General features: G+C 43.7%; 2 protein-coding genes across 2 annotated transcripts in view; one reads left to right on the top strand and one right to left on the bottom strand.

The window, feature by feature from the left end:
* Window positions 1-7,485: 7,485 nt before the first annotated feature.
* Window positions 7,486-9,262, top strand: nopchap1 (NOP protein chaperone 1). Its single transcript, XM_067254107.1, has 4 exons — window positions 7,486-7,620; window positions 7,809-7,886; window positions 8,043-8,176; window positions 8,390-9,262. The coding sequence occupies exons 1-4, from the start codon at window positions 7,521-7,523 to the stop codon at window positions 8,564-8,566; spliced, it is 489 nt and encodes a 162-aa protein (XP_067110208.1). The 5' UTR covers window positions 7,486-7,520; the 3' UTR covers window positions 8,567-9,262.
* Window positions 9,263-9,862: 600 nt separating this feature from the next.
* Window positions 9,863-17,785, bottom strand: part of aldh1l2 (aldehyde dehydrogenase 1 family, member L2) — a 43,891-nt gene continuing 35,968 nt past the window's right edge. Inside the window, exons 16-23 of the mRNA XM_067254106.1 lie at window positions 12,902-12,989; window positions 12,682-12,775; window positions 12,468-12,567; window positions 12,242-12,340; window positions 11,883-12,048; window positions 11,325-11,430; window positions 10,826-11,025; window positions 9,863-10,731 (exon numbers count right to left, since the gene is read on the bottom strand). Of these exons, the coding sequence (XP_067110207.1) occupies window positions 10,676-10,731; window positions 10,826-11,025; window positions 11,325-11,430; window positions 11,883-12,048; window positions 12,242-12,340; window positions 12,468-12,567; window positions 12,682-12,775; window positions 12,902-12,989 (909 nt within the window). The 3' untranslated portion in view covers window positions 9,863-10,675. The remainder of the gene's footprint in view (window positions 10,732-10,825; window positions 11,026-11,324; window positions 11,431-11,882; window positions 12,049-12,241; window positions 12,341-12,467; window positions 12,568-12,681; window positions 12,776-12,901; window positions 12,990-17,785) is intronic.

Here is a 17,785-nt window from a genome sequence, read left to right as displayed (position 1 = left end):
TCCATCAGCGTACTGTGTCCTTTCTGGGATATCAAATCTCCACGAGTGGAATCGAAATGCTTACCGAGAAGGTAGAGGCAGTGAAGTCCTGGACAACCCCCGCCTCCATAAAAGCCCTGCAACGGTTCCTAGAGTTTGCAAACTACTACAGGCGTTTTATCAGGGGTTTCAGCACCATAGCAGCTCCCCTCACCACACTTCTCCGCGGAGTCCGTAAACGGCTTGATTGGACGGAGGCAGCGGAGAAGGCGTTTGGCAGGTTGAAGGACAGGTTTACCACGGCACCAATCCTGAAGCATCCAGACCCTGACTTACCTTTCAGAGTGGAGGTGGATGCATTGGAGGTGGGAATCGGTGCAGTTCTCTCGCAGCGTCAGGGAGACCCACCCAGACTCCATCCCTGTGCCTTTTTCCCTTTTTTTTTTTTCAAAGAAGCTAACTCCGGCTGAAAGGAATTGCCATGTGGGAGACCGGGAATTACTGGCGGTCAAAGAGTCTTTGGAGACCTGGCGACATTGGCTAGAGGGATCTAAACACCCTTGGTTCTCACCAATCACAGAAACCTGGAATATCTAACCACCGCAAGACGACTCAACCCAAGACAGGCCAGATGGGCTATGTTTTTTGTGCGATTCGGTTTTGTCTTACAGACCAGGCACAAAGAATATGAAAGCGGATGCTCTCTCGCGTTTGTATGAGGCCGAGGATGAGCCCATGGAGGAGGCATCCGTAATTTCCACAAACCGTGTTTACATTTACATTACATTTACATTTATTCATTTAGCAGACGCTTTTATCCAAAGCGACTTCCAAGAGAGAGCTTTACAAAGTGCATAGGTCACTGATCATAACAACAAGATAGCCAAAAAACATTGCGAGTAGCCAAAACATGAAGCACACATTGTGAACAACCAAAGTAAGTGCCAAAGGGAAGAACCATAAGAGCATGTAGTTAAACAAGTCACAACCAAACAACATGAACAGCTATAAGTGCAAGTGTACCTGTGGGAAAAAGCAAGCAACAGTAATAAAACAATATATCACAGTGAGAACCAAAAATTTAAATCAGTTACCACTAACCACAAGAGCAACAAGTCTCTAAGCAAGAGTCATTGTGATCCTTGAGGAAACTAACATCGGGTCAAGCGAACCGTTCCTAAGTACCGTTGTACTCCCGGAACAAGTGCGTCTTGAGCCTTTTCTTGAAGGTGGAGAGACAGTCAGTGTCTCTGATGGAGGTGGGGAGTTGATTCCACCACTGGGGGGCCAGACAGGAGAAGAGCTTGTGTTGGGACCGGGCGGTCTTGAGCGGTGGGACCACCAGGCGGTTGTCTGAAGAAGACCGTAGGTGGCGGGTGGGGGTGTAAGGCTGCAGGAGAGACTTGATGTAGACGGGTGCAGTCCCGTTCACTGCTCGGAAGGTCAATACCAGGGTCTTGAATCTGATACGGGCCATGATAGGTAGCCAGTGGAGAGAGATGAGGAGCGGGGTAACATGGGAGCGTCTGGGTAGATTGTAGACCAGGCGGGCCGCCGCGTTCTGAATCCTCTGAAGAGGGCGGGTTGCACATGCTGGGAGACCAGCGAGCAGAGAGTTGCAATAGTCCAACTTGGAGAGGACGAGTGCTTGGACTAGCAGCTGGGTGGAGTGCTCAGACAGGTATCTCCTGATCTTCCGGATGTTGTAGAGGGTGAATCTACACGACCGGGAGACCGCAGCAATGTGGGCCGTGAGGGAGAGCTCGTCGTCCATGGTAACCCCAAGGTTCCTGGCAGAGGATGAAGGGGTCACCGTCGCAGATCCCAGGGTGATTGAGAGATCGTGGGAGATGGAGGGTTTAGCCGGGATGATGAGAAGTTCTGTTTTGGCGAGGTTCAGCTGGAGGTGGTGCTCGGTCATCCAGGCGGAGATGTCTGTGAGGCAGGCCTCAATCCTAGCTGAGATCCCCGGATCGGTCGGGGGGAACGACAGGTACAGCTGCGTGTCGTCAGCGTAGCAGTGGTAGGAGAAGCCATGGGAGGTGATGATTGGTCCAAGTGAGGTGGTGTACAGAGAGAAGAGGAGGGGTCCAAGGACGGAGCCCTGTGGGACACCAGTGGAGAGCTGGCGAGGGCCCGACAGTTTGCCTCCCCAGGAAACCTGGTAGGATCTTCCCGACAGGTAGGATGAGATCCACTGGAGTGCAGTGCCAGTGATGCCCATCTCAGAAAGTCTAGTTTAGTTTAGTCCCCAATCATGTGGAACATGGATGAGGACATTCGTCAGAACCTGGTGAGCGAACCTTCTCCTCCCTCTTGTCCTGCTGGATTGCTATATGTTCCTTCAGGGATAAGGGACCGACTACTGGCCTGGGCGCATACTACACCTATGTCCGGATACTCCGGATTCGCAGGAACGTTACATGCTCTTCAACCGAAGTACTGGTGGCAGACAATGGCGCAGGACGTTCGTAGGTATGTGTCCTCCTGTTCAATCTGCGCACAAAGCAAGAGTCCTCACCATCTGCCATACGGTAAGCTACACCCTTTGCCCGTGCCGCAATGACCCTGGACACACATAGGAATAGACTTTGTTACGGACTTACCGCTCTCACATGGCTGTACCACCATAATGGTCATAGTTGACCGTAAGGCTTTTAAATTCCTGCCTCTACCTGGGTTGCCCACAGCCTTTCAAACTGCGGAGACGTTGTTCACAAACGTGTTCCGGAATTATGGGATACCCGAGGACATAGTTTCTAACCGAGGCACCCAGTTCACATCACCCAGTTCACATCACGAGTATGGCAGGCATTCATGGAGAGGTTGGGGGTTTCTGTGAGTCTGACCTCTGGTTACCATCCTCAGTCGAACGGACAGACGGAGAGAACGAATCAGGAGTTGGGACGATTCCTGATAAGCTACTGCATGGACTGGCCAGGAGAGTGGGCAGACGTCATCCCCTGGGCAGAGTAGGCCCAGAATTCCTTACATCATGCCTCTACGGCAGGGGTCACTAATTGGCGGGCCGCGGTCCGGGTCCGGACCCAGGCGGTTCCCTATCCGGACCCGGACCTATAACCGATATATTATTATGGAATTAATTCATTTTGACGGAACGTTTAATAGTGACAGATGTTACTGTTCAAAAGACTCAGAATTTCAGATTGACCAAGAAACAGATAACTTGCTGACAGTAATGAGAAGAGTGATACTGAGATCTAGATTTCAGTAAACAGGCCAGGTTGGGTTTGAGGGCACTGGTTGAGATGCGTAAAACGTCACGTAAGTGGGAATCACTTAGTCTTGACCTCAATCGGTTCTTGTTTAAGTTCATGACAGAGAATGTCTGCTCACACAAATATGAGGAGCCGAATAAGCTCAGCATTTTCTTTGCAAATGTTCGCATTTCTGAAAACCTGCCTTTATCCAGCTGCCGGTAAAAGTCAACAAGAGAAAGCTGCTGGTGTCTGCCGCGCCACTCGTCATCGCACTGCAGTTCAATGAGCTCCAGCTGCAGCTGTGGCGAAGCATCATCAGGGTCCACGGCAGGGCTGGACTGGGACAAAAAATCGGCCCTGGCATTTTTGGCCCAGGCGGACCACACCCACCATGACTGGTCAGACACATTCCCTGCAGACAGTCTTTCAAATATGGGTGCATTCTATAATATGAGTTGCCTAGTGTTCTGCGTTCATGTGATAGTTTTTGAACCTTCAAGGAGGGTCTCAAGACTTATCTGTCGATCTTACGCTTAAATAATTAATTAATTCTTAGAGTTATGATTTGTATACGGTATAAAAAAATATCTACATATTGATATTTGATATTGTATTGTGATTATTACTATTTTGCTTAATATTGTCTTAGCAACTTTTAAAACTGTTACTGTTAATTTAAATTAATGTAAGATTCATATTTTGTGGCTTTGGACAAAAGTGTCTGCTAAATACAATACAGAAACACACACACAGCCTCCCTCCCTTCATGAGTCTGATGAAGAAAGTGTTTTGTCCGTCTCTTCATAAACGAAGTGACTAAATTCAGTTGAGTTCTGGATTTTAATACGTATTTATCAATCTGCAGATTGGGAGAGAAAACCAGACCTCTGACAATAAATGACAACACAACACCAGGCTTAGGTCTCAATCACGTCTCTCTCAGCTCCGAAAGCCGGAGGACCATCTTTTATAGGGCACAAGAATGTAAACATAGATTGTGACAGTCAGGCAGTAATGACGTTTCAACAGTCTCAGAGAAAGAGATTCACTGCTCCCAACACATGACAACTCTCAGACTAGAGAGTTCATAGTTGGAGCTCTCCTTGTAGTCATGACAAGGAACGTTTAGCCAGTACTTTCTCCTGACCCCGAACATCTATTAACCCTGACACATAGACACAATATACTCTTATTAATAGCAAGTTTACATGAGAACGTACTAACTAGTATCCAATGACTAGTTCTATTGATTAGTGAATAATGTAAGCACACAGGAAATCCCAATTTCTTCCACAAGTCCCTGTTAATTTGCCTACTCCTTACCACGTCGTCAACTACTCTTTCTTCCATCTTTTCCTCACTCACTCCCATGGCCCTGTCATGGTCACTCTCCTCCTCCTCGGCTTCTTCCCTGACTGTCAATAGCCTATGTTTCGGCCTCTCTGAGACAGCCACCTCTCCTCCTTCCTCTACAGGTAATGCTGATGTTGAAGCAGCTAAAGCCCCCCCCAAACATGTTCGAATTTTTGGACATTTTGTGGCATTCACCTGTAGATTTTTTATCTTTTTCTCCCTTAACTTTGCTGCGCCTCCCTTGCGCTTTGGTGGTTGTTTCTCCATTTTAGCGATGCTAAACTTCAACGATGCTAAACCAGCATACGCATTAGCCAACAGCTCATGTGGCCTGCGGGAGGCGATATTATGATTCAGGGGAAGGGGGTTCCTGGATTTGATTGGGTCAGGCCAGTGTCAATAAAGAAAATTAACCAATGGGCTGCTGTCAGTTCTCTATGGGCCGGCCCGACCCAAACAATTTTTTACCAATGGGCCGCTGTCAGTTCTTTATGGGCCGGCCTGAAAAAAGTAAAAATAGTATATCGGCGATTCGGCCCAAAAATGCTTCGGCCCACCGGGCAAATGCCCGGTATGCCAGATGGCCAGTCCAGCCCTGGTCCATGGAGAGGGGAGAAGAGAAAAGCAACATGTCCCCTTCAATAGCTACAAAATCCCGAAAGCTTGTGTCAAATTCCACAGAAAGAGATGTGATAGCTGTTGCTCTCCATTTGCGCACCAATGTTGTCCTGTGGAAAACTGTCAATGACTGTCAATGAAAGCTGGGAAATGTGCGGTGCAGGGTTCTGTTTGTGACAAGTGTCTTCGGAAAAGTTGCAGCTTGGTCCCAAAGGCCTTCATGTGTGTATATAGCTGGCTCACCACTGCGTCTCGTCCTTGAAGATTAACATTCAGTGCGTTCAGATGCTTTGTTATGTCAACCAAAAAAGCCAAATCTGCCAGCCATACAGGATCTGACAGTTCTTGTATTGGTTGCCCCTTTTCATTAAAAACTTTTCAAATTTCCCCTCTGAGAGAGAAAAGTTGCTGCAATGCTGACCCCCAACTGAGCCACTTCACATCGGTGTGATATATTTTGTCTCTGTATTCAGCCTGGATATTAAGCAAGAACTGCTGAAACTGTCGGTGGTATCGAGCTTTAGAGCAAATACAATTGATTGCCTTTAGCACCGGTTTCATAACATTATCATATTTGAGATGTTTTGCACAGAGAGCCTGCTGGTGAATTATACAGTGGAGTTTAATAGCGTTACCTCCTTCTTCGCTGACTTTATTGCAGGTAAGTGTGTACAATCCTCTTTGTTCACCAGTCATGGCAGGCGCACCATTGGTAATAATCCCACAAACTTTACTCCATGGTAGTGTCATATCATCAACAGCTGCACAAAGAGCAACAAATAAGTCCGTTCCTCTTGTTTGGCCTTTAAGGCTTTGGAGGTCAAGCAGCTCCTCTGTTAGGTTCATGTCGTCATCAACTCCTCTTTAAAAAAAATCAGTAGCTGTGCAGTGTCAGATGCATCTGTGCTTTCATCGCAGGCTAATGAAAAATAATCTAAAGTCACTCCCCTGTCCCCCTATATAAATATCTGACGATATGTCCTCAATTCTCCGTGCCACAGTGTTACGAGACAGGCAAACATTAATAATTCTTGCTTCTTCTCGAGGCAAATGTTCTGTTCCATTTTCATGGCACAGTCTTTGATAAATGTACCCTCTGTAAAAGGTTTGCCATGTTTAGCTATTAACATGGCCACTTCGTAGCTTGCTTTGGTGATGTTTTCATTTGATTCACATGTCCGCGTGAAGAATCGCTGTTGTGATGTCAGAGCAGCTTGGAGTTGCTTCACTTTTTCAGCACTGTCACTTTCTGTTAGCTTGTCGTATGCGTTAGCATGTTTTGTCTGGTAGTGTCTCTTTACATTGAATTCCTTAAACACAGCAACCTTCTCTTGACAAATTAGGCTAACACAATTGCCTTGATTTTCAGTGACGAAATATTCAGATTCCCATCTCTCCTGAAAGCGGCGGCCCTCACTGTCAACTTTCCTCTTTTTGCTTGCAGTTGCCATTGTAGAAATGACCAGAGAAGGGTTCGCAGGAAAGGTGGCACAGCAGATAGTGGTGTTGCCACCATGCGGTAAAAGGAGGAATTGCATTTTAAAGTTTTATGATTCATTTATCAGTGCTAGCTGGCCATAAATAATACATTATCAGACCGAAGCTGCGGGCCGTATGAAATCTGTCCGGCCCGCGGGCCGGACTTTGGACACCCCTGCCTTATGCCTACAGCATGCAGCCAACAATGTAGCCTATGTTGTTTTGTGTCTGTATTTTACTTTGGTGAACATTATTTACATGCTGCGCATGTCATTGTATGTTCATGTTAAGCTAATGTGATCTTTATTTTCTCGTTATACTGTGGGTTTAGTTTTCACGGTGGATTTGGAGAAGAAGATTCAAATAAACCTGTAGCAAGAAAGCCACTTGAGTCTGCCAGTGAGTGTAAAAAATACATTGTTTTAATTTAATTACATAACCATTTTTTTGGTTGCGGCGTTTAATCGAGGCGGCGTTTATTACACAATGATCATTTTTGGTGAGGCGTTTATTTGAGGGCAGCGTTTATTTGAGGTCGGCGTTTAATCAAAGAAATACGGTACATTAAATGCACTCCATACTCCACTGAGTCAAAAGTGGTGGGCCCCACTACTTTACTTTACTTTTAAAAGTAGTGGGGCAAATGCATGCTCGCCACACGTGTGCCGGCGGCTCTGATCCACACAATATCATCAATCAAGATATTAATGATTGTTAATTTATTCGACCTTCACGCGTAAATCTCACACATTTTTTTTTTTGTTACAGTTTCAAGCCGAACGCACTGTAGCCTATTGACCTTTCACCCGGATACATTGGTGAATAAAACAACCGGAAACATCCGGAATCAACAAAGCATCAGAAAGACGCATGTCGCAGCGAAATAATCCTACAACGACAAAAATGGAATTGGATTTTAATATTAAGAAATCTGAATCACAAGATTTGCTCTCTTTTGCCAACGGCAGAGGTTCGAAACGTGTCTTTCCTTCAAGATGTCTTTGTAAATGCTCTTATTTACCCTGCCGCAACTAGTTAGCTAGCTAGCTAGTCTTTCAGCGTATCAATGGAAGACATGGTGTATTGATGTGTTCAAGGCAGGTTATCTTATTTATGTTAACGGGATCTTCGCTTACCGTACCTTTTATCTCTGAACAGGTCTCCACGACAAGCTTCTTCTCAAATCTTCAAAGATTGGCACCACTTTGCAGACCGAGAGGATCCCAAGAAGTAGCGGTGAGTTTGCTCCTCTTTACTTAATTGTGTTCCAATGCATGTATTCTCTATCTACACTCATAGCTATGTACATTTGTGATCTATTGACTGTACTTTGAAAATTATATAATGACAATTTTCGGGGGTGTTTTTAGTTAATAACGATTGTGTTTTCAGTGCTGGATAGGCTTGAGAGCTTCCTGCCGCAAATGGCCCAGGCCAATAATAAGTTGAAACGGGCGATGGAGCAGTGTCCTCCTGGCCACTTTGACATAGAGAGTGTGGAGGAGAGCGAGAAGATCATAGAAATGGTGAGTCCAGAGTGGTTACCATACAAATATGCTACGTGAAATACCTTTTGTACTAGAAGGTTGAGTAGCAAGTCAAGCTTCTATGTCTGAACTCCCATCTAGTTACCATTCAGTATAAACTAGTAGATCATCAGAATTCGGTTTATTCGCCATCATTTTGTCACTCCAAATTGTTCTCTTCTCTCCCCTCTACTAATTATTTTTCTCTTTCAGGATGTAGCAGTGGTAGAGCTGAGTGGTTCGGATAATGATTCTGAGGATTCCTCACAGACCGGCGAATCAGATTCTGATGAGGTGAGTGAGTTGACTGAAGAAAGCCTTAAACTGCCCAGCAACAGCCAGAGGAACAGAAAAGTCAACATCCAAGTGCTGGAGAATCTGGAGAATTAGGTCTTTATGGCCATTTGGGAACTTTAACTTTAACGTTGATCAACTGTTGGGAGATCAGTTCACTCAGTCAACTCCTGGTATATGAGCTGGTTACGACTAACTGGACCTGCAGTTGAGATCATATTGATGGATCCTACATTGCAGACCTTATTTTGGAGTTATAATGGAAACACCAAAGAGACTTGCTGGATTTGGATTGCAATTATAGTGGGAACACAAACATCAGAATGTTCCATGAGGACATACCTTTTTTTTTTTATGAGACAAATATAATTTAAGCAAAAACTAAAGTTATTATAGTATTTTAGAATGAATTGTGTTGGTGATTGTGATAGGACCTAAAAGCATCTATGATCATGTATGTTGCCCCTCAGTTAATCTTGTGAGACTGCTGAACCTAGGATGTATTTGATTATTTTAGGGGATACAGAATTGAGCTGTACTGTATGTTTCAAAACGACAGGATATTTTGTAATAAAAAGTTGCATAGATAATGGGGCAAAGCCATTTAAGGAATCCAGATTTTCTTTTTTATCAATCACCTGTGCCTTGTGAAAATGGATGAAAGCCTTTAGCATCATCTGCATTACATTGTGGGTTTTGTAAATTCATGAGTAACTTGATGATGCTTGATCTCTCAACTCCAGTTTTGTTGAATATTGTTGTACTTCATTATAAAATTATTAGAATCCTGAATTGTTTATTTATGTGTGCTTGGTATGGTAGTCTAGGATTAAATGATTGAAGATGAACAAACATGGAGGTGTAGGCTGGGAAATATCCTGTCCCCACCTTCATCTGACAGTTGCTGGACGGAGTCTTTGCTTGATGATCCTCCCACCTCATTATGTGACTTACTGTTGCATTGGTAGTCATATGTTGATAAGCAAGGTTCCATATGTGGTCTGATTATTCTTACATATAATAGCTGGGTATAAAAGGTAATATGGAGCATTGTTCTGGGTTGTGTGTACAGTCATTTCTCCGCTTGTACTTGCTCTCTGATTTACAATCAGGGTACAGCAGGTAAGATTGAAACCTTCATTTTGTAACATGTTCGCCTTGTAATTGACTTCATTCATTTGCAAAGTATACATTTAATTTCTTTACTTTGACCATTCCTGCTCTGATCTAACCTATTGAGTCAAATAACTGCACTTCCAGTGTATTTGGTTAATAATGTCCAGTTTACCCCTCTTCCATTAGAGGAGGGGTAAAAGGACGGGCATCATTTTTTTGTAGTTTGGCAAATACAACAACCCGTGCAGAGGTCATCACCAAGGAAACAAGAGCAACTTTGAAAGAGACGATAATTTATTCACCAATGCTCATTTCAAAGTGAACACTGACAGATAGGTGCTGAGTGTGTGGAACAAGAGTCTCCCTTTTTTGTACAGATTCGCCAAGTGCTTAACAAACAATGGCACAGATGATCGAAACATAGGATTTCATAGGATTTCTCTGTTAGTTTCTTTTTAATATATTACAAAACGTAAAACCCCATAAAACTAGGTTGGTGTGCTTTAAAACAAATGGTCTGATAGTATGACTGAATACAATGTCAAAATATATAACAGTTCATTTCCTCTTCTGTAATAAAATATTTACAAATAAACGAAATTTTGAAAAAGATTTGCAAATGTATTCAGCAAAATAACGGTACCAGCAGCTTTGATGAAGCGCCAAAACCCAGTTAGCCTGTGTGAGCTACAATGAAAAGATGTAACTACAACGGCAAAAAAATGCTGCAAGTTTTAGGCTTGGTTTGCCTCAAGTGCTCTGTAAAAACAACTCGAGAAATTAAACCTTGAAAACGTTAAGGAGCTGATCTTTTAGAATTCACCGTGGTTCCCATCACGGACACTAAAATCTGCCTCTGGGTTTCATACGGTATGCAGTTTCTGTTTTGTAAGTCAAGGAAAACCTTGTGTGTCTGTAATGTGAGTTCCCATGCATAATTTTAGAAACTGTAGGCACGTACAGTACCGGAGGGCTGTGACAACTCTCCCCTGCCTCACATCTGTTGTTGTGAGCAAAAGCTGTAGCTGTGCTTAGTATTGGGTGGCCTGGTCAGTTGAGGGTTGGTTTGTTAGGAAGGGTGGTGCTGGCTCAGTACTCCACAGTCACTGCTTTGGTCCTAAGGTATTCCAGAAGAGCATCCTCTCCTATGGGGACAAGGAAGAGAAAAGACAATGAGAGTCAACCCTTTCATACCTCTCCTGTTCTGTACTTATCCCACTCTGTCGGCCCCAAACTCACCGAGGTCTTTGCCAAAGCCTGACTGTTTGAAACCGCCGAACGGCGCGGCCACGTCGGTCTTGTTGTACGTGTTGACGAACACAGTCCCTGCCTCTAGCTTCTCACTCACATACATGGCCTTGCTGATGTCACGTGTGAACACGCCGGACGCAAGGCCAAACTCTGTGTCGTTGGCCCTCCGAAGCACGCCGTCCACATCCCTGTGGTTGGGAGGGTCGGGAAGGGTTACAACGGTGGGTGGAAGAGTGTGGTGGGGTTTAGAAAGGGGCATATGCATGCTTGTCAAAGTCTTAATGATACTATAACACCCTTGCAGTAGCATCTGTTAGGTGAGAATGCTAGTTGAACAAGAGTTAGTCTAATGACAGTCTCTTGTCTTGTCACAAATGAACTGCCTTACTACTACATCTATTAGAGGATGCAAAGAGAGAAGGAAGGAGTGAATTTCTCTCTTCATAGTTTTCAAAAAAGGGCTTTCACATGTAGACAAACCACATACCCTTCTTTGAACTTGGACACCACCATGATGGGACCGAAGGACTCCTCTTTGGCGATGAACATGTGGTCCTCAACGTCTGTAAACACCGTGGGCTCCATGAAGAACCCTGGAGCAACCACGATGGGAAAACGACTCTAACATCAGCTGACACTGCACATTCTTGTGGATTTAAGTCATAATAACCCCCACAGTGCTGCACAATGTCTTCAATAACAGCACACTAGGATGTCAAATTGTAGCAAATAGTGTGCTTGTAGGGGTTAGCATAAGGTGACTGGTTTTGTTGTCTGACTAGAGCATTGGAAGAGAGAAATTAAGTATTTTTTCTTGAAGGTCTTTACATGTTAGAGATAATACAGTCTGTGGGCTGGCTGAGGGTTCTCTCCATCATACAACTTGAATCTGGAACATTCCAGACACGGTGACCCAGCACAGACAAAGCTAATGTGGTCCTGTATTTCTGCCACACAGATGTCACTTGCGTCTGCTTATATTTCTTCATGTGTCTATACTGTAAAATCTCTATTGACTGTTTTAGACTCTCCCCCTCCTGAGTACCTGGTCTGTCTACTTGGTGACCCCCGCACACCAGTGTGGCACCCTCTTTCAGGCCCACTTCACAGTACTCCACCAGCTTGTCCATGTGGGCCTTGTGGTTCTGGGGCCCATGGTCCGTAGAGCGGTCCAGAGGATCCCCGATCTTCATCTTCTTGATCTCCTCCACCTGGCAGGGGAAAGAGAAGGAGAGGGAATGATGCGGCGAGGAGAGAGAAAGAAAGAGAAAAAAGTGGCAGCCCAGAGGAAGAGTGTTAAGCAGAGGAGAAAGTAGAGGGGTGAGGAGGAGGAGTAGATTAGCAGCTATAGGCATATTGGGCAAGGAGTTAGACGATTCTGAAATGTTTTGAAGAATGACATACCACTCTACTGATGTACTTGTCATGAATGGACTCCTCCACAAACAGGCGACCAGCTGCGATGCAGTTCTCCCCTTTATTGAAAAAAACAGAGCTCATACCCTGAAGAGAGGGAGGGGTTAGGAGGGCAAAGATAAAAAAGGCGGGAAAAAACATGGTAAAATGAAGAGAGAAAACAGACGTGATTTATCATCCCCAATTTTTTGTGTCCCGCGTCTGAATCTCTCACCATGCGTACGGCCTTGTCCATATCACAGTCGGCAAAGATGATAAGTGGAGACTTTCCCCCAAGTTCCAGAGACACCTTCTTCAAGTTACTTACAGCGCAGCTGCAACAGGAAGTGACACGCATCAGGTGGGGAATCAGACTGACGGACATGTCACATTAACCAATCCGACACAGGTGCACCCCCAGCCAACCTGGCCCCTCTTCTGCATTGTACCTCTTCATGATCTGTTTGCCGATGGGCGTGGAACCTGTAAAGCCTAGTTTACGGATGTCAGGGTGATCTGAGAGACGTTGGCCCACCAACCCCCCTGGAAGAGACAATGGAGAAAGACAAGGAGAGGAAAGAAAGAAGAATGGAATATCTATCTCATGTATACTCCCACAGAGCATAGACAGCTTCAGTCCTTTCCAACACATTTCATCCATGCTGTTACCTGATCCGGGAACTATGTTGATGACACCTTTGGGAATACAGGCCTTCACTGTCAGCTCAGCGAACTTCAACGCAGTCAAGGGAGTCACCTGCCAGACAGGATGAGATACTTTTATTTTATGTTTGAGGAGATACAAGTTGGAAGCAAATAATTAATATGGATCTTGTTGTTTTTTCAATAATTTCTTATTTTTAAGAAACATTTATTGATACGTTGAGAATGGTCTTCTCTGCAGAAACTGTACATCTGAGTGTGATGATAATCTTGTTCTTAGATATAAAATCCTTTGTTTTGGACTTGTTTTTAGTATAAAGGCTTATCTAGTGACAAGTTGTTCACTATTGAGTGAAACAACATTTTAAGATTTTAAGAAATATTGTCTGCACTGGCACCCAAATATACTTATTTTAAGCATAAACAAGCTCATTACTAATATTTCTGCACTTAGATTTGGATTTTTGCAGTGTTATCAGTATAATGTGATTGACTAATTTCAAAATACACCAATGGTGTATTTTGAATTGTGCTATCATCAAACTGCCTGAATGAGATCATCCTGGTCCAAACTGTGAAAGATTCAACTGTGCTGAATATTGTGTTGAATACCACCCACGGTCTAATGCAGTCAAATTTGTTGTGTTTTAGTTTTGCCTCGGGTTTTAGCTAATAATTTTCACACATCTGACAAGTTTTCACTGATCTATATGCAAATTACACTCACAAAAATACTTCTACACCAGCCTAAAATAAATGTTATTGGGTGTGCTTTGCCTTCGGCAAGGGCACAACCTTTGTTCTCTCACATATATATTATATATATTTTTAAGCATATTTCTTCCACGACACCTTTCAGCGCCTTCAAATCTTCAGCTATTAAAACCGTTCAGCTATCAAAAAATTTAGCAGTTTCAGGCTATGACTGCTATATCTTTTCAGCCAAGGGGGTCTCTGTAGCTCTCCGTCGCTCTCCGAAATTACGACGGATAGTTAGAAAATTCAGGAGGTGCACGTCGAGCTCTCCGAGGGCTGACGGAGAACTCGTAGAGGGCGTTCCACGGAGACGAGGGCGTTCCCATGTGTCCGTTTTTCGAAAAATGCAGAAGCATATATCGGCCTTTAGCGATCACAGCTGCGCCATCACCGTGGCAACCAAACAGACACGCACCAGGAAAACAGAAGGAATACGTTTTTGAAACTGCCGGTAGAGTCGTATTTCTGACCGCACAGACGTATAAAGGATATCTATGGTTTCGGCAGAGTCTTGGGTCTCGGAAAATATTATTTTGGGGATTGGACGTATAGTTTTGCGTCTAGGTTAACTTGTTTAAGTGGTAAGGTGTGGATTCTAGGTACATTTCTGTTATTCTCTCGCCCTCAGCGCGTTAGCAATCATAGCTGCACTATCACCGTGGCAACCACACAGACACGCCACTCAGTCTCTTACACAAGTGATTGGTATTAGCTGATTAGTGGAGTCATAAAACAGAGCTATTCTGTCAACTCGTCTCATTAAAAGACTACGAGCACTATAATTTCAGCTACTAAAACGAATATTCTACTTCTACTACTTCTACAGTTTAACAGTTCAGCTTTCAGCTTCTCCCGCATTGTATTTCAGCTTTTAGCATTGTTAGATGATGCAGTTCAGTTGGCACACTGCTTCTTTTGTGTGCCTCACACATTTTTGAAATTCATTTCAGCTTGAGGGTATTTTCTCATTTCTGTATTTTCAGCAATTTAAAAAGAATAATTTCAGCTTTCAACATTCCAACGCATTTTCTGCAGGAAATGCACTTTCTAGTTATTATTAGGATTCCTCCGTTAGGAGGAAACCTACTGTTATTGTTAGTTTTATTATTATTTTGGATTCATCCGTAAGGAGGAAACCTATTGTTATTGTTAGTTTTATTAGGATTTGTCCGTAAGGAGGAAACCTTTTGTTATTGTTAGTTTTATTATTATTCTAGTTCCATGGGAGTCAACGGCAGCCCCTAGAACCCTTCGATAACCTTTTGTGAAATTTGGCACAATCATTAAGGACAGTTCCTTCTATACCTACACCAAGTTTCATGTATCCCATTAGACCACTCTTGCGCCACCAATGGGTCAAAGTTTGACTTGTATGTACACACGCAACTTTTGAACCGTATGACTTCAAAAATGAGGTACCATTGGATTCCCTGGATCAAGGGGAGTTCAACGCACCTTATGACGTCAATTTCTGGTTATATAGATTTTCCGCCATTTCCGGTTTTATCAAAAACCTTTGAAAGCCTACTCCTCCTACAATCCTTTTCCAATCTTCTCCATAATTGGCAACCATCATCGTCAGAGCAACACTCACAGAAGTTATCAAAAGGTTTTTGATTTTCAAAACCGTTTGTCCGGTACAGCCAATCAAAATTGGCAACAAAGCAACCAAACAGGAAGTTGGGTCAAATCTCAGCAAATCTTTAAGATATCAACACCAAACGTGGTATGTCATGTGGAAGACACTACAACATGTTACCATGTGCAAAGGCATCTTCATATCTCCAAAAATGATTAATATAAAGCAAATCAAATTTATCGCTGACGCTAAAATAATGCTTTACACATCCGCCGGCCAAAAACTGATACTCTGATTCAATCACAAGTTCATATGAAGACTCTTGAGAATGTTTAGTACACAAATCTGAGAAAAAGTTGACTGTAAGATGAAAAGTCGATTTTTTGTGAATATTTGAAACATGCATGCTTGGCTAATTGCTAGGGAAATTTCCAATGAAATGTCTCCCCTGCTCTTCAGCGCGCACGCTCCACATTCTCACACACTCAGCCTTTCCCTTGACACACACGCAAGCTTGGCGAGACGCATAGACAACATTTCAGGCAATTGTGGGCTGACCAAGCCCCCACTCATTCCTTGGCTTTAAGTGAAGGCCCTTGTGGATCTTGATGGTAATGCATTTTAGAAAAAGTTCTCCAAATCCTGAAACTGATAGTATAGGCCATGAGTAACTACCACACCACAAATGACCCAGCATTACCCATAGGTGGCGCTACGGCCACACCCCAATTGTCAATTTTCAAAGTGATGGCATTTCCACCCCATCAGTCTAAAATGTCGGAAACTATACATGCCTTATTTATAATGGGAAACTATACAGTGGTTACCCATACAGTCCACCATGTACGGTGAACATTTTGAAAACGTACAAATATCTTCTTATGAACCATGACTCCAATTGACTAAAAATGTGGTTTGGTGTGTAGGCCACATGTAGTTATGCTTGTTTGCGACAACAATAGCTATGGGAATAAGAGTGAGTACAATAAGGAGGATGTGAAACTCAATGCTCTGAGTTGGTGCATGTCAGTCTAGGCAGAGGTAGCCTTTTAACCCGATAAGGAGTAGCGTCACACATATGTGATCGTTCGAAAGCGGGCCCCACAGAGTACCGTCACACGTGTGATTCGGAACATTCCAACCGACTATTTTCCGATAGACAAAAACTATATGAAAAACGCTATAGTATGGCTTCAAAATTTACAATTAGGAGGCTAACAAGTAACACTAGCAGGTAGTAGCATTGCTACGAGTATTATGCTAGATTGCTAGGTAACGGAAGCTAACTAAAACTAGCTAGTTTCCGTTTTGGAAAAATAACTCACTCTGGTGGAAGCGTCGGTAATATTTAGAACTCACTCCTTAAAAGGTTAAACCTCTACAACCATGCCCCAATTTGCCTATATTCAAAGTGATGCCATTTGCATCCCATTTGTCCCAAAATTCTGAACTTCATTAGATATGCCTTATTTCTCATGAGGAACAAAAAAGCCTCAAGAACCTATAACGGCCGCCATATTGGATTTTTCGGTATAATAAAAGTTTCTTTGCTACTCCTCATTCAATTCTGGTCCAAACTTCCCCAGAATTGGCCCACATCATCGTCAGAGCAACCCTCACTCATGTATTCAACAGATTTTTGATTTTCACAACCGTTTGTCTGGTACAGCTCCTCAGCGCGCGCACGCTCCACATTCTCACACACTCAGCCTTTCCCTTGACACACGCGCAAGCTTGGCGAGACACAAACACAACATTACTGGAGAGTGTGGGCTGACCAAGCCCCCACTCATTGCTTGGTCTTTAGCAAAGGCCCATGTGGATCTTGATGGTATTGCATTTCCGATTTTGTATGCAATGATAAAAAGTTCTCAAAACCCTAAAACATTGATAGTATAGGCCAAGAGTAACTACCACACCACAAATGGCCCAATATCACCCATAGTTGACGCTACAGGCCACGCCCTGATGCACAAAGATACAAGGCTTTCTCTCACAGTCTTGTGCTTGTTGCTATGATACACAGGACTCACAGTGAATTGATGACCAATTAAAATTGCGCGTTTTCCCATAGTGATGATCATAGACATAGACACTAAAAGAAGCAATGCATTTTTCTCTCACGCTGAAGGCCGATATATGCTTCTGCGTTTTTCGAAAAACAGACACATGGGAACGCCCTCGTCTCCGTGGAACGCCCTCTACGAACTCTCCGTCAGCCCTCGGACACCTTGACGTGCACCTCCTGAATTTTCTAACTGTCCGTTGTAATTTCGGAGAGCTACGGAGAACCCCTTGGCTGTGATTGGTCAGTATTAAGAACCGCTTGCGTCAGGGGCGGGGGCAGGGTGATAAACAGGACGAACAGAATCCTTTGACCGCCATTGCTGTAAGTTTTTAGAATTCATATTTCAGCTAAACAGTACATGTAAATCAGCATCTGAATTAAAATGTGACGAGAAATGGGCAGTGTAGTTGCTGAAAATGTGCGTATTTTATTGATGAAACGGCTAATTTGTAAATTTGCTCCGACTTCTCGATAACCTAGGTAAATA

This window comes from Osmerus mordax, chromosome 17, assembly GCF_038355195.1.
Source record: "Osmerus mordax isolate fOsmMor3 chromosome 17, fOsmMor3.pri, whole genome shotgun sequence".
Lineage (NCBI taxonomy): Eukaryota > Metazoa > Chordata > Actinopteri > Osmeriformes > Osmeridae > Osmerus > Osmerus mordax.
This window is presented reverse-complemented; position numbering and strand designations above follow the sequence as displayed.